Source organism: Apodemus sylvaticus, chromosome X (assembly GCF_947179515.1).
Source record: "Apodemus sylvaticus chromosome X, mApoSyl1.1, whole genome shotgun sequence".
In the NCBI taxonomy this organism is placed as follows: Eukaryota; Metazoa; Chordata; class Mammalia; order Rodentia; family Muridae; genus Apodemus; species Apodemus sylvaticus.
The window spans coordinates 31974991-31992573 of record NC_067495.1 but is presented as its reverse complement, the minus strand read 5'-3'; the positions used below and the strand labels follow the sequence as shown (position 1 = coordinate 31992573).

The window sequence follows — 17583 nt, the reverse complement described above, 5'->3', positions numbered from 1 at the left end:
AAACAGAACTCTATAAATATGTTGAGTTCTTTTGGGCATTTTGCCCAAATCAGCCTTGCTAAAGCAAAGACGAGCAAAGTGCTTTAATATGTTGGATTTTCTTCTCTGCAGAAATTAAGAATTCTTTTCCCAAAGACTAGCAGCCTGAGCTGAGGAAGCCTTGACGAGGTAGCCTCTTGAGTGAGAGGTGCCCTGAAAGGCTAAAGCCAGGGCCTGAGAGTAGCTAGAGGCAAGCAACAGAACTGGTGTGCTTAGAGACCTCGCTGATTATGTTTTCTCAGTATGATGCCTTTATGTCTCTCTTATGGGAAAAAAGGCTGGTGAAAAGCAAAATTGGTTGAGCTGATATAGGTAATTTAACAAAGCTGCTTTCTACTAGCTTTATGAATGTAAAATCAAATGTTACAAAGGATGGAGTCAAGTTAAAGGAAGCCCTCCTGTAAAGTAGGTCTCTGCCTATCACACCCATGCTGTACACAAGGAAACTGATGCCAAGTGCCTGCAGTAGTTGCATGTGGGGCCCTCTGGCTCTGTGCATCTTCTGTCTTTTGACATGACCATCAGGCTTCCAGTGTGAACTATGTATCTATGAACAGGAAAATCCCAGCTCATATTGGCCTTTCACAGTATTTTCCACACCATTTTTATAAGATAGTTGAGGTAGAAGACATTTCATGAGTTCTTCAGGTCTATGACACCAGAATTACAGATGTGGCTTTTAAACATCAAGAGCGTAGCATAGTGTACTCTGTAGTCCCTGGAATGGACAGCCAGAGGATCAGGAGTTCAAGATCGCCTTTAACAGCACAGCAAGTTCCAGATCATAAGGACTGGGCTGTGTCAAACTCTGCCTTAAAAACACGTAAACATTAAAAAAAATTATTTAAACAAACAAAATCCAGGACAGATCAAACAAAATTGTTAATTGCAGAAAGTCAGTTCAAGGAGATTGCTCCTTTCTATATTCTTCTGGCCACTCAGGTTTTTTTTTTTAAGCCAGTTGTTTTTTAGGAGGTGGGTATGGTGTCTCACATAGCCTAGGCTAGCCTCAACTTAAGATATAGTGAAAGAAGACGCTAAATTCCTATCTTCCTGCTTTCACATTCTCAGTGCTAGGATTACAGATGTGTACCAACACACCCATTGTTATGTGAGGATGGGGCTTGCTTGAACCAAGGGTGGCATGCATGGCAGGTAAGCACTGTACCAATTAACTTCTATCCACAGTGCCTAATCAGCCAGCTTTAAGGCTATTTACAGTGGTATTGTTAAACAGTGTGTCTCAATCTGTAATTTGTAGGGCTGAGGAGGGACTAGATCCTAGAGTTGTAGTCTTCCTCTTTTTCTAGATACACAGCACCTGGGCCCACATACTGAGTTATGAGTGGGTATTTGTGAAGAAGTAGAATCATCATAGCCATAATAAGACATATGTGGGAGTTTGGTAAATGAGTCAAATTTATTGAAAAAGGTGAGCACAAAAAAGCCAAGAGGTGTCATATTGAAAGGGTGCAGACAAACTGATGACAAAGTGATGCTTTCAAATAAAGACAATACAATGCTGCAAGAACAAAGCAGAGGGAAACGCAGAAAAGTGTCCTTATGTTGTGTTCAAGTTTTGTCTTTTCCTCTCTTCCTCCCTTTCTGTCTTAGGATTTCCACTGCTATGAAGAAACACCATGACCATGGCAACCCTTAGAAGGGAAAGTATTTAATTGGGACTGGCTCACAGTTTCCGAGGTTTAGTCCATTGTCATGGTGGTAGCACACAGGCAGACATGGTGCTGGAGAAGTAGCTGAGAGGTCTCGCCAGCATCCACAGGGCACAGGAAAGACCAGGAAAGGGCACAGGAACCACCAGGTCTGGTTGGAGCATTTGAAACCTCAGAGGCCCCCCTCTGGTGCCACACTTTTAACACCTCCTAATCCTTCTCAAGTAATGTCAGTTCCAGATGATGAAGCACTCATATGAAAATGCCCATGGGGCCCCATTCTTATTTAAACTACCACAATTTTCCCCTCTCTTTCTCTTTCTCCTTCTCTTTCTCTTTTTCTCTTTTTCTCTTTCTCTTTCTCTCTTTCTCTCTTCACCCTCTCCTCTCTTTTCTGTGTCCTTCCCTCCCCCTTTCCCTTCCTCTTCTCCCCCTTCTTTGTCTCCCTTCTCTCTCCCTACCCCTTCTCCCCGTCCCACCTCCTCCTTCCCCTCCCTCTTTCTCCTTCTCTCTCTCCTCCACCCTCCTCTTTCTTCTCCCTTTCTCTCCCCCTCCTCCTTCTTCTCCATGCCCCTTTCCCCTTACTCCCCATCTCTGTTATCATAAAAATATGAGTGAGTAAGCAGGCTCAGAAGATAGGGATTTCCCCCGTCCTGCACAGTGAGGACCTGGACCAGTAGACAGAGAGAAGTCAGGCCAGGGAAGGCAATCTTGGAATGGTCCTAATGGAATTTTGTTGTTTCCTTAGGATACTAATAGCAGTATGATTGGAATACTGACTAGCAGGAGCTATAGATGTGGAGCTATTTGAGCTCATGTCTCCTGATTTCATAATGGGTTTCTTGTCATGGGCTGGCCAGTACCCCCTTGTCATTCAGTCCACGAAATAAGTGCATCTTTTTGTCTGATTCAATTAGCACTTATTTACTTGTGAAATAGGAACTTGCCATTAATGTAATTTAAGCATGTTCAGCATGTTAAGCATCTATGAAGATGAGCTTCACAGAACAAGGTAATTATTTTAGCACATAACTGATGTTGTTTGAGATGAAACCTATTTCAGCATATTATGTTCTTTGTAAAATCAAATTGATATGCAAACACACCTAAATGAATCTTTATCCCCCGCTCCCAACTGCTATCATTACTTGCTTACACAAACATGTCGGTATACACATGCATTCTTTTTTTTCATTATTTATTCACTTTACATCCCTCTCATTTCCCCCCTCCACAGTCACCCCCTACCAGAATTTCACCCCTCCCCTCTCTTCTAAGTGGGTGGGGTCACCCCTTGGTATACCCGACACCTTGGCACATCAAGTCTCTGCGAGGCTAGGCACTTTCTTGTCCACTGAGTCAAGACAAGGTAGTCCAGCTAGAAGAACATACCCCACACGCAGGCAACAGCTCTTAGGAAAGCCCCTGCTCCAGTTGTTTGGGACCCGCATGAAGACCAAGCTGCACATCTGCTACATATGTAGGTGTACCTCCAGGGGGTGCTAGGTCCAGTCTATGTATGTTCTTTGGTTGATGGTTCAGTCTCTGGGAGCTCCCAAGGGTCCAGGTTACTTGACTCTGTTCTTCCACAATCCTTCCTCCTATTCTTCTATAAGAATCTTCCTCCTTGGCCCCTGGTTCTAGAAAGACTCAGTGTAGCAGTATAGGGCAAAACCAGAACAGGGAAGTAGGAAGGGGTGGATGGGAGAACAGGGGGAGGGAAGGGGGCTTATGTGACTTTTGGGGAGTGGGGGACCAGAAAAGGGGAAATCATTTGAAATGTAAATAAAAAATATATCGAATAAAAGAAAAAAAAAGAATCTTCCTCCTATTCTTCTATAAGAATCTTCCTCCTATTCGTCTATAAGAGTTCCCAAACTCCATCTACTGTTTGGCTGTGGGTCTTTGTATATGTACTTTTTTCACTTGTGGGATTGTATTAGGTCCTCACAGATTGATGGCTGAATGGATTAATCTGTCAATAAACATGTGTTGAGTTCATATTCCATGTTATAACCTGGGTGATTAGGCATAAGGAAGATAGTATGTACCCACATGATATTTGGTCTTTTGATAGTAATGGACACATTTTCACATCATTATTCATGGAATGCTTTGTATTTAATTACTAAATATGCCATGATTTATTCAGGCCCTCCCCTCCTAGTGGACATTTAGATGCTTTACATGTAGATCTCTGTGCTATTAGAAACATTGTTGCCACAAACCTTCTTAAACATGTGCTCTGGCTATCTAAAATAAATGTTTTCTGTCTTTTGGAGAACCTATGCGTGATTTCTTTGTTTATAGAAATCTCTGTTCTTCTGTTTAGTATGAATAATTGTAAGTGGACTGTAAATTCATGAGAGGAAACAGAAATAGATTATTATATAAGTTTGCAGAGGCTTTGTGCTACATGCTGGTGGCAAATGAGTGACCTCTCACACAATGGCGACACAACAGTGTCTGCCCTGTTTCCATCCCCATATTGTCAATAATTCAAGATGCCACTTACATTTTTCCCCTTTTCTTTTTTAAAGAGGATGTTACTAAGCAGCCCTGGCTGGCTTAGAAGTAACGGTGTAGACCAAGCTGATCTTTAGCTTGCAGCAGCCTCTCTCTGTCTCCAAACTGCTAGGATTTGAGGTATGTGCTCTGTGTTCAGCTGATGGCATTGTGTTTTAAGCAGACATAGAGTAGGTTCCCTGTTTAGCACCACAATGAAGCATTATCTCTCCTTTTCTCCACCATTCCTGTCCTTCTAGTGCTTCTTGGATTGTCTGCCAATTTGCTTTCACAAAACCCTGACCCATAGGTAATATGTGTTGTAAGTATTCATTAGTTGAATGATCTATTCATTTGTCAAACACATTCTGGATTATATGCTGGGCATCAAGGATAAGTAAGAGGGGGTCATTGGCTCCAAAGGAGGCAGTAGATTTTATCAACTGGTGATGGGACTTTAGATATCTACATTCTTGATTATATTAGCCTTTCTTACCTGGTATAGTATTTCCTCCACTATATTTTAATGCTTTATGTCTGCACTTCCCTTCTCTTGGACCATTCAACTGATTTAGGGCTATCTCTCCAAAGCCTTTCCCACATCTCTGATACTAGCTACCTTCTTCTGAATTGTTTTTCTCCTCCTCCTCCTCCTCCTCCTTTTTTTTTTTCTTTTTTTTCTTTTTTGGATTTGGTTTTTCAAGACAGGGTTTCTCTATGTGGCCCTGGTTGTCCTGGACCTCACTCTGTAGACCAGGCTGGCCTCAGAAATCCACCTGCCTCTGCCTCCCAAGTGCTGGGATTAAAGGCGTGCGCCACCACCGCCCAGCAATTGTTTTCCTTCTTACCTCGTATTCCATGCTTCTCTATCCAGTGCTTTTTCTCTGAATTCTCATGTTCCGAAAATGAAATCCTTACACTTGACACCTAGAGTGCCCCACCGAGATTCTGTCTTATTCTTACTTCTTAACCATATCTTGGATTAATATCTAACTCACATGCCTTAGATAAGTTTTTCACTTAGTCTTTCACTGCTTGTCCCCAAAGCTGTGGTCAACACCCTGAGCTTTATAGGGTTTGTATGAGGAATTGAGGGAAGGCACTTAGGCCTTGAGGGGAAATACTTCACATAGGAGATGTTAGATGTTCATTTCCTTCATAGCCAGCACAATGAAGTTGGTTTTCCTTATATAATGATTGGCTCAGTCTGTCTTCCTTATTACCTCCTCAAAGGCCCTAAGAAATGGATCCCGTGGCTTTTATGTTTTTCTCTTGGAACAAAGTGAGAACTAGTATAGCTTTCACTGTTTTCTTCACGACCATTGTCTTTGAAGTAGCAGGCAAATGGATTCCTGGTTTCTGTCACACAAAGCTGTTGACTGTTTATACCCACTGGAGAACAAAGCAGGCTCATTTCTGGGGACTACACTGTGCTGGCAGTGCTGATTACCCACTCCATATTTCCCTTGCAACAGTCCAGTTGCAGCCAAGAGGGCTTTACAAAGAAAGACCTAGGTAGTTCTTTTGTTCTGGAGTCTGCTTGCCTTCTAAAGTGCCCTTCTCTTACTCTGGGACACACCGCATTCAAATAGTCTCATAAGTGGCAGTATTTCTAGTAGAGGGCATGGTGCAGAATCCACCTTTTCCCTTTCATCTGGAATTCACTTGATGTCCACAGTGCCATGTTTGGTTTATACTGCCTTTTCACCCTGCGATAAGAAGTCTGCTTTCTTATATAGAAACTCCCAGTTTAAATGGCACGAAGCCTACATGCTGCTAATTAACTTGGGGAGTTATTGGAACCTCCACTTTCCAGATTATCAGCTAGTGTCTGATAATGCTCCATGCCAGATAATTTTTCTTCATCCTCTTGTTCCCAGAAATCCATCTTCAGAGCTCAGAACTACTTAGTACAACTGTACCAAAGGCCTGAAATAAAACCACCATGGCATTGTTCACCTGGGTTATATGTTAGGATAATACTGTCAGGTATTTAGTCATATGACTCCTCTTCCTTGTTGGAGAAGATGCCCAACATGGCACCACAGTAACAATAATAATGGAAAAGTCTCATTTGGCTTGATGTTCTTTGAACAATACATCTGCCTAGATGTCTGTCCACATTGGCTACATGTTCGAGTCACCAGGGAGCTTCCAAAACTTCAGATGCCCAGACTACATTTTAGACAATTAGTATCTGAATTGCAAGAGATGGGGCCCAACATTGATATTTTTTTCTCTTCTTTTCCCTCAAAATTTGTTTGTACAAAGTTCAAATTACAGAAAAGCTAACAACATTGATACACTCATCTAGATAATCCATTTGTCAACCTCTTTTACTTTTTCTTAAATGAATTCAGGGTAAGTTACAAACATCAGGACACTGTCCCTAAATACTTCAGCATACATTTGTGAAAATCAAGGGCATTGTGCTGTATAACTGTAATAGACTTAACATGCTCATAAAAAGGAACATTCATGTAAAATAACGTTAGAATTAGCCCAGACTCAGTTTTCCCCAATACTCCCTATAAAGCTAAGCTTTAAAACATCAAGAACTGAATTAAGGACCATGCATATATCGTAAGCCTTTTACAAGTTTACATATAATGTTTATATATATTTATGGGATACCCAGGTTTTGTTTTGTTTTGTTTTTAGTCTTCTGTTTTAAAGTGGGCTTTTCCCTTCACATAATATATTCTGATAATGGTTTCCCCTCCACATCTCCCAGTTCCTCCCTACCTTTCTTCCCATCTGGATCCTTACCTTTTCTGTCTTTCATGAGAGAACAAACAGGCATTTAAGGAATAATAATAATATACAACAAAAACAAACAAATTGGAATAGAGCACAACAGCAAACAAGAAAAAGAGCCGAAGAAAAGGCACAAAAAATGCACATCACATACAATCACACGTTCTCTCTCTCCCTTTCTCTCTTTCTTACACACACACCACACGTTTTCTCTTTCCCTTCCCCCCCCACACACACACACAGAGAGAGAGAGAGAGAGAGAGAGAGAGAGAGAGAGAGAGAGAGAGATTTGCATATATAGGAATCCCATTTGTGGGAAATCAGATTTGTTTTTTGTTTAGTGTTTTGAGAGTAGTTTCTTACCCTTCAGAAATATATTGTGACACAGACTTTAATAAAAGGAAAAATCAGGCCTGTTTTTGTAGATTATAGTTCCTTACTTTGGTTTCCTGATGGCTAGATTGAAGCTCGTGTTTGTGCACAGTATCCTGTAGTTGCAGCCGCTCAGGAGTCATAACAGTTTGCTTCTTGATTGGTGAAGCAATCAAGAGGACCTGGGTTTCTTTTTTTGTAATTAATGGTAATTTGAGGAAGATACCTGGAGGTTCTGTAAATATCTCAGGCCTCAGTAAGATTCAGCCAGTGGTTTCAGGAAACATTGATTCTTGCCAGAGTCAAGTTTCTCTGATGTCTACAAAATGGAGATCATGTGTGTTTATCTTGCTCTATGCTATTAGTCAATATTCTTTCGTTACAGAAAGAGCTTTTGCTTCTCACTCCTTAAATCTCTAGTCTTCTCTACCTGCCTATCTCGCTTGCCACCTGTTGGAACATGTCAGACAAATTGTAATCCACTCCTTAGTACATGATCTCCTGGTCCCTTGGGTGCCCCGGCAAGACCTGCAAAGCTGATGCTGTGGTTTTTCATAAATTTTGATGCATCTGGTATTTTCTTTTTGCCAGCACTGAGTGAAAACATTTTATGTGGAGATCTAGTTCCTCAGGGACTGCCATTTAGGAAGGCATCAGTAGTTTCCTGAAAGGTCCCAAAGAGATCGGAGTGTGTAGCCAAGACTGAGAATCAATGGGTTCACATCTTCCAAGGAATGATTGCCTGTTTCTGTGAGGTGTTTTTCTATTATCTATAATTTGTGGTACTGAGTCATTACCTCAGGTTTAGATTTTTATGAGCATTATCATGTGTAGAAACAGCAAGTTTCTGACCCTACCACAGAAGTTATGTTCAATAGATCTGCCTTGTACTTTAAGATCCTGGTACATATGGTTCCCAAAATAATCTAGGAAAAATGCCTGAAGTAACTCTGGAAATGGGAAATTGGGGGCTTCTAATTTTTCTCTTTGACTTTAACAGTACTTTCTCTTTTATAATTTGGTTACTAAGTATCTCTCTCTGTCTTTCTGTCTCTCTGTCTCTGCCTTTGTCTTGTTCCATCTCTCTCTGTCTCTCTGTCTCTCTCTCTCTGGTATTACAGGCATGTGTTAATGTATCACCACACCAAGGCTGTTTGCATGCTAAGCAAGCACACTAATAATAGAACTCCATCCTCAGTATCCAAATACCAAATAATTTAAGCTTTCATTCTTTACTGCTGTTGGGAAAGATGTGGACTCTCAAAATGTATATTTTGTGAGTGTCAGATATTGGCCCCAAAGACTTTCTGTTCTGATGTTATTTGTTATATTTTTGTGGCCAGTGAATAGATTTGGTCTAGTGAAATTTTCACATGCCACGAGACTGTCGGGTGAAGGGTCCAAGACATTGGTGTGGGCATTATTCTGGGACAGGAGTCATGGTGTGGTTTCTGATTTCAGCAACTTCAGTCTTAGAGAACAGGAGTATACTGTAATGTCTCCCCATATAACTGGTGCATTTCTTTTATGCGGGAGTCCTGTAGGCCCCAGTTCCTAGTAGCTGCTAGAAAGTTTTATGATTTGGGTCTTTTCACTTTCTGCTTTTAACTCTTAGCCATGTACTATACTAGATCATCCAGTTGTTGTTGTTGTTGTTGTTATTATTATTGGGTGTGTGGCATGTGTGTAGCTTTGTAGAGTCAGTTTCCCCTTCTACCTTTATGTGGATTCTTTTTTTTTTTTTGTTTGTTTGTTTGTATTTTAGAGACAGGGTTTCTCTGTGTAGCCTTGGCTGTCCTGGAACTCACTCTGTAGACCAGGCTGACCTTGAACTCAGAAATCCACCTGCCTCTGCCTCTGCCTCCCAAGTGCTGGGATTAAAGGCATGCGCCGCCGCCACCACCACCACCGCCGCCGGTCTTTATGTGGATTCTTAAGGATCAAAATACGTTTACACACTGGACTATTTCTCTGATCCCTATACATGATTCTTTCTGAAGCCTCAACATATAGCTGAGGTTTATTTTAAGAACAGCAGCATCTTTAGAATTATGCCACCAGGTGTTAATACAAAGCCTTCTATTTATAAACTATAAAACCTCTGGGTGCAATAATTGATTCCTACATCTTCCTCAAAATCAGTGTTTATAATTTGCTTAGAGATCAATCTAGAAATGAAATGGCACAATGCAGGTAATGTACCTAATAGTCTTAAGCATTGAGTCTAAGTGCTCAATATATGTTAGCAGGTGGTATTTTATTAACCAGGTTTGTTAGGAATGTGGCTGTTCTGGTGAGAAACTTGAGGTTGTGCCTGCTTTGCTATATGTATGTGCCCATGTTCTTGAGTATGGGCACATATTCATGCATGTATATTTTAGGGCCAACATGCTATCTGGATATTAAGTAGAGATGTAGTAAATATGCATTGTGATATTTTCCTTATTTTTACTTTTGAGTAAGCAATGTATGCATGCATACTTGCATGTGTATTATGTCCTCTCCTTCTTTCAATTATGCATGAGAAGTTAAAGTGACCTTGTCTTGGAAACACAGAAATGACCTAAACAGTGGCGATGGTGTTGCCATGAAGAAGGAAAAACACAGACGCTCCACTTTCCAGTTTGCCTAACATAGAAGATGTTTATTGTTGGTCATACTTATTATGTGTGTCACAAGTTGGTCTGGTCAGGCAGATGGTGGCTGAAAATAAGAGATTCCAAATCCCAGGTGCAGGCAAGTTGTGTTTATTTCCAATCTTCAGGGGGAATAAAACCCTCAAAAGGAAGTGATGTCATTGTACCATTTCCAGGAAGACCATGATTCACTAGTAAATGTCAGTGAAATAGTAGGACTAGAAAAAGTGGTAAGAGACACCCTGGAACTTCTTATGTTATAGTAGGTGAATGCAGTTTGTGTTTGTCCTCATATGAAAACTGGGTTGTAAAGCCAACACTCAAGCTCAGGTCAATGGTGTGCAGAGCTGAGGTCCAGAGAAACAGGAAGCCTACAAATTGGGCATATTTAAATGAAAGAGTGAAGAGTTGGTGTAGTGTCACAGTGTTACAGGAAGCGGTGACTACAAATTGCAGAGAATTTGAGACTAGTGAATTGATTCAGTTCATCTGGGACTGGAGAGAGACCTCTGAACACAAGCCAAGGAAAATACTGCCACTTAGTAGCTGAGCGATTCTGAGTAAATTCACTGGTCTTTTCCTCCTTTGCAAAATCCCAACTCTTCTATTTATAACCCACGTGGTTGAGATATAATGATATGGGCATCAGGAGTTGTGATGGCCCATGCCTGTAATCCCAACACTTGGAAGGCAAAGCCAGGAGGGCCATAGATTTGAGGCTAGTCTGGACTACCTTGGGAGACCCTGGCTCAAAGAACTGAAGAAATTCCTCATAGGAAGAGATGGTCTTGAGCTATCCTCTTGTAGAGAAAATAAGACTTTGTACATGGGTTCAAGTCAGGTCACCTTTAGCACCAGCTGCCTCTGAATCTTTCTTTTTGTCCTCTAGAGCTTTTCTTGGTATGTTGACAGTGTACATTATAAGATTTTATGGCACCAGTTAAGTAACCTCCGAACCATTTAAGAAATATTGGCTAGCCTGACAGAGAGAAATTAGTGAATACATCATTCCGTTGGTACCATGTAAGCTTTTATGGTCTCCAGTGCACAGATTTAGATGAGGTGAAGTCAGATGAGTGTGCTCCAGGTCCCAAATCTGTTGGAATAATCTGTTCCCTAAGAATATATCACCTTGGCCTTTGCTGTTTGTACAGTGTTAAGCTAGGTGCTATGTTTTATATTTTCAAAAACATTTATTTGTGTGGCTGTGCGTGTGCGTGTGCGTGTGTCTGTGTGTGTGTGTGTGTGTGTACATGCATGCAGGTGTTTGAGAAGGCCAGAAGATGATGTTAGTTCTTACACTGTGATTTTCATTTGATAATCTATGTCTTCTGACAGTTATATCATCCACCCATGCAGGACAATTCTTTTCAAAAATGTTATATTTTGAAATTTGTTACTTAATGAGTTTCCATTAAGGCTTGTTCATAGATTCTTAGTTTTGATTAAAACACTCAGTCCTGTTGTTCTCTCCTGTTCCTCCTCCCCATCCCCAATTAACCCTTTAACCCTCGGTAGTTCTTATTTCCCCTATCAGTTCTTATTTCTCATGTATTTTACTATCCTGCTCGTTTTTGAAGTTGAGTTATGAGTACCCGTGATACCGTATTCATGAGTTACCTTCCCCTCATCCCCTGGTTTCCCTGCTCCTCCCGGGCCTCCCTCCCTGCTTAAGCCTTTCTGTTTGTAGTATTCCACTTGACTGCTTCATTTTAAATATAATCAACTCCCCCCTACTTCCTTTATCAATTATATCTAAACCTTATGACTTTAGTTAGAACCCTCTGGGCCTTTTGGTGTTATTTTACCTTGGTTGGGATTTGGTGGCTTCTCTGATTGTATCAGTTTTCAGACATTCGTTATTTTATTTCATGCTTAGAGTTGCATATTCAGCTCATTTTAACATAAAAATAGATAATGGGGACCTGATTCTCGATGGCTCGGAGCGTAGAGGCACCTGCCACTAAGCTCATGCCTTAAGCTCAGCACCTAGGATCTACACTGTATAAAAACAAACCCTAGAAAATGAAAACTTATAAATTCCAAAACTTTATCTCAAGGGATATAAGTGTGTGTGGGGGATTATGATTGCCCTGTCACCCAGATTTTCTTTGCTAGAATGAGAACTGTGTGCCACTTAGTGTCTAGTACCTGATTTGCCTTCTGTATTGTTGGGAGCTATAGAGCAATAGTGGCAGTTTTTCATTTTTGTTTTTGAAATAGGATCTTACTGAATAGCCTACACTGGCCTGAAACTTAGGATCCTCCTGCCTCAGCCCTCTGATCAATGGGACTGCAGATGTGTCCCATCATAGCCAGCTTTTTGACAGTATGCATTGCATGGGAATCCCAGTCCTCTAGCCTTGTCCATGCAGAGATCCAGGTTCTTCTTACAAGGTTACACAACTCAGTCAGCTAGCAGGACACATTACTAGCCTAGGATGTGCCTGTGAGCTCTGAGTTTGTTCTTATCAAGATTCAGTAACTTGTGACTTTGTGCAAAAAGGTGGAGATCATTAGTGTAGCGGCAGAAGATGCGATTAGACGAGGCGATATTGATTCTGAACTTCTGCCCTCTTCTTTGTGTTCAACCATGTTCTTCCTTAGGGAGGTGGTACAGACAGAGAAAAGTGAAAGTGAAAACTAGGCCACTGGCTTTTGAAAAATATTGATTAGGATGCCCATAGATGTAGTTCTAACACCTTCCTCTTTGTGTGATGTCATTTCGGGGGTGGAGGTGGGGGTGGGGGAGTAGGGCTAATGTGCCCTGTAATCATCCCAACAGGGACTTCCTTTTACAGAGAAAAGCTTAGAAAAGAATAAGAGTCTCCAGAGGCAGCACCCAGAAATAATGCTGGCCTTTCTAAATGCACTTCTTTGAAGTCGTTGATCCTGCTGCTTTTCTAGGCCATGTAGTGGTGTGAAGAAATGGTGTGAGGTGTTCAGTTGTGAGCAACAAACATCTGAGCAGTGCCCACCTCGGTTCGTAGCCCTCATACACCACTCCCTGGCTCCCACCACCACTATTGCACGTCATCCCACATGCATGGTTTTTGCTCCCACAATGCACATAGGCAGTATGGATGTTCCTTAGATGGTAGTATCTGTATTTGTACCAGCTCCAAGTCAGAGGCCCCCCTGGTGGACCAATTGTATAAATGGTGTGGTGCAATAGTCAGTGTCCTCTAAGTGAAGTATGGCTCTGACTTTTAACCTTGACTTGCCTGGGTTGCTTCTGTGGAAGTAGCTAGGCATCTTGCGGGACACAAATCTCTATGCTGATCCCTGTGGGACTTTTGAAATTGTACCAAGAATAGCAGAAATACAATTGGCTTTGGGTTATCAGGCTTGAGGTCCATTGTGTTGAAAGGGCAACGATTAGTAAGAGAAAGGCCAGGCCACTTTCTCATTTGCTTTGCACACTTGGGGGGAAGTGCTCTTTGCCATGCTAGCATCAGAAGTAGACCATCCTTGTTTCTTTAGCATATCACATCAGCTTTCATTACAAACCAACAACAGCAAATAGAAAGTGTCATCTATGGAAGCGCATTTAAGGCAACACTGTGCTCCAGTGCTTCAGGGTGGGGGTTCTGCCTTCTGTGCCAATGGATCAGTTTCTCATGTCCATGGGTTTCTGACCCAGCAGCTTTTCAAAACACCAAGAAGCATCGCTCTGCTTTCTAATGCCTCTCTAAGAGACCAGGGCTGCTGTGCCTCTAGCTATGCCCCGGAAAGCATATTTGAGACAAATCAGCTTACTGTGCCTGCATGCCTAGGAAGCCTCTCTTAAAACCTTAGTATGGGGTGTGGGAGAAGAACTGTATCTAAATATTTTGCTTTTCCCATTCAGGAGAGCGACGGAGACGCCGATGCCAGGTGGCATTCAGCTACCTGCCCCAGAATGACGATGAGCTTGAGCTGAAAGTCGGGGACATCATAGAGGTGGTAGGAGAGGTAAGCAAGTAGCTGCGTTGACACTGTTGCCTTGTGTGGCTATCAGACCCACCTGTGTGCCCAGCCATGAAGAGCCCTTGCTACATATGCACAGGCCCATTGGCCTTAGCCATGGAGAGTCAAACTCATAGAGACTCTAAAGATCATCTAATTGAGTCTCCTAGGGAAAGTGGTTCCTTCAGAAGAACTCGTTTAGGCCAGGTGTTGGGGGAGGTCAGATGTGTGGCTATTGGTTATTACATACAGATAAAGAAGCAGCATTATCTTTGTGCCATAACACACAAATTTGACATTTCAGTGCTGTGTCATCAGCTTCCCTGTCTTCTTCAGTTAAAGATGGATTCTGAGAGATCACAATAGCGGGGATCCATCTCTAGAGTAGGGATTCAGCTTTCATTGTGGAGAATAGTGAGTTTCGAGGGAATGAAAGTGGCATGTGGCATTTATTGGAAGACCAAGTATGTGACAGGTATGATAAAGGTTTTTCTTTGTTGTGTTCTTGCATGACTTGGATGCTAGAACCCTGGCTAGGGGTGGCAAGGAGATGAAGAAATGGCAAACACAAAGACTCACAGTATAACCTTGGATTGAATAGACTGGACTCTATGGAGAAGCTGCAGCTGCACTCCACCCCTGAGAAAAAAAACAAAGCAAAGCAAACAAAACAAAACAAAACAAAATTCAGTGCATTTATTCTACACAGTTGATCAGGGAAGTGGGATTATTGTACACCGCTGAACAAGGAGGCAGGGTCATTACGTTGAAGATAAAGAAGGGGCCAGGGTTGGTTATTACATACAGATAAAGAAGCAGTGTTATTACATACAGATAAAGAAGGAGGCAGAGTTATTTTATACAGCTGAGCAAGAAGACAGGTTAAGCATCTCAATAGGTGCAGTCTCTGTAGAGGACCAGTCTTGAGGCCATAGCATGGGCAAGGGGGAAGAAAACTACAGTGGTCATCTCTGTACCCATTATCAACATTTGTTCTCTGACCAGAGCACGATATTGTCGTTTCTATGAGTCTCAGCTAGGGAAGGTGTTGCCACTTCCATAGTCGGGCTATTGGGATTTTTGATATGCCTGTGTTCATGCCAACAGTCCATATTCCCTCAGACCTCCCTACAGTGCCTTGGTTGTTCCACTGTGGAACCCAAGACCTCACTCTGAGCTCTACAAGGAAGGTCTTCCCACATTAGGGCACTTTCTCATCCTGATTACTTTATGGTATAGATGAGCAAAGACCTCAAGAGGTAGCAGAGGGCAGAGCTAAGGAGCAAAGCCTGCTCTATTGAATAGTGACACTCTCAGTGTCCCATGCCACTTTCCCCTGAATGTTTGCTCCTATCTACCCCAAACTAGCAGTACTGGTAGAATGTTCCTAGAGACACTGGTTGGGCCGCTTGCACTCTGCTCTCTCTCATGCTTTGGGAATCTTGTGCCTTAGAATGTTAGAACCTCATCATCCATTCTGGTTCAACATTTGCCTTTGTATCTAGAAAGAAGTAAAGTTCCACTTGCATGTGTTTTCTGGATGTCAGTCGACATTTCAGGTGCTCATGGTTTATAGAAAATAGGGGAGCTGGAGAACATCATACTAAGTGAGGTAACCCAGTCTCAAAAGATGAATCATGGTATGCACTCACTAATAAGTGGATATTAACCTAGAGAACTGGAATATCAAAAACATAATCCACACATCAAATGAGGTACAAGAAGAACAGAGGAGTGGCCCCTTGTTCTGGAAAGACTCAGTGTAGCAGTATAGGGCAAAACCAGAACAGGGAAGTAGGAAGGGGTGGGTGGGAGAATAGGGGGAGGGAAGGGGGCTGTTGGGACTTTCGGGGAGTGGGGAGCCAGAAAAGGGGAAATCATTTGAAATGTAAATAAAAATATATCGAATAAAACAAACAAACAAACAAAAAGAAAATAGGATGGAAGTTGAGGGGTCTAGAGCTGAGCTATGGTCGGGGTAGTACTGGCAGGTCTCCTGGCAGAAGTCAGGTTTCCAGATTCTCATTGAAACCTAACCTGCCCTCAGTGCTCCACTAAGAGATCTGTAATATGAGAAGGTTGCGCCAAGAGAACTGTGAAAGAACAAAGCTTTGATAAAGAATGGGGTAGGTGATGAGTAACTTGACAGCTCACTTGGATGCCAAACCCTTTAGTGACTGGCACAGCAATTAAACTGGGACCTTTGCGGTTAGCTTTTCTAGAGGACAGATCATTGGCATCTCTGCGGAGTCAGTTTGTAGTATAGTCTGATAAGAATATCTTGAGTGCTTTCAGATTTCTAACTTGTATAACAAAGGTGTGTGTCCCGGGAGAAGCCGCTAATGAGGTTCCCAGCATGGCACCCGGAGAAGGTGCTTTAGCCCCCTTTATCTGTTTCTAAGTTTTGGATAATTTGTGCTAATATATTATTCAGTTTTAAGAATGTCTGCTGTCAAGTAGGGCACTTATTGAAACTTAGATGAATAAGAAATGAATGGCCAGCCGAGCAGATCATTTATTTACTGATGACAGATTTCTTAAGATCTATGGATTTCTTTCTATGGAAGAAATTCTATGATAAAAAAGTAGATATGACTAATAAAAATGTTAAAATTGGTGTATATTGAAGTAATTAAAGAAATAGAACAATACATAGGGAAAATGTATTGTTATAAAATGTTACAAATGTAATATATAAAAAAAATACATTAAGGTGCCAGGTAAGGTGGTAACATGTTTTTAATCCCAGTACTCTACAGATAGAGGCAGGCAGATTTCTATGAGTTCCAGGCCAGTCAGTTCTATATAGCAAGTTCCAATCCAGCCAGAGAGAACAATATAGTAAGAGCTATCTCAAAAATCAAAAACAAAAAGCCGGGCGGTATGCCTTTAATCCCAGCACTCTGGCAGGCAGAGGCAGGCAGAATTCTGAGTTTGAGGTGAGCCTGGTCTACAGAGTGAGTTCCAGGACAGCCAGGGCTATACATAGAAACCCTGTATCAAAAAACAAAAAATACAAAACAAAAACCAAAAATAAAACAACTTAAAAAAAGGATAAAAATATTACAAAGCTGTTAGATCAATACCAAATGACATAGGAATTTTCCATAAACACAAATCCCATAAGGAAGAATAGTCCTTTTTAAAAAATTTAAAAATTTTTATTGTTGTTCTGAGCCAAGGATTCTCTTGGTAGCCCAGAGAATCCTTTGAGCATAGATTCCTGCTACCTGAAACTCCCTTAGAGTGTTGGGTTACAGGCATATATTACCATGTCTTACCATGGAGAAAAATTTTAACTATGTGAAAATAGCCCACCATGCTATTTATTAAAGTATAAATTAAGATAGTAATTAGTAGATTTCAGCTCACTAAAAAAAATTTACTGGTTGGACTGTTGGCAATGACTAGTATAAGTGGTGAATTTGTATAGCTATATGATGTTTATATGAAGGTATGCCAATAACTATAAAATATGAATAAAGCTACGACTGATCTCATTCCTAAGAATTTTTTCTCATTCCTAAGAATTTATCTGCAGAAAATGGTTAACAAAAATGTACACAGGGAATGTGTTAATTGGAGCAATGTTTGTAATAATGAAAAATAATCAAGGAAAAGAATTAAGTTGTATTATCTAGCTAGAAGACATG

The 17583-nt window shown here is 41.4% G+C and overlaps 1 protein-coding gene across 1 annotated transcript in view; it reads left to right on the top strand.

Moving 5' to 3' along the window:
* Positions 1–17583, top strand: part of Sh3kbp1 (SH3 domain containing kinase binding protein 1) — a 232685-nt gene that overhangs the window by 151725 nt on the left and 63377 nt on the right. Inside the window, exon 4 of the mRNA XM_052170206.1 lies at positions 13833–13936. Coding sequence (XP_052026166.1) covers positions 13833–13936 — 104 coding nt within the window. The remainder of the gene's footprint in view (positions 1–13832; positions 13937–17583) is intronic.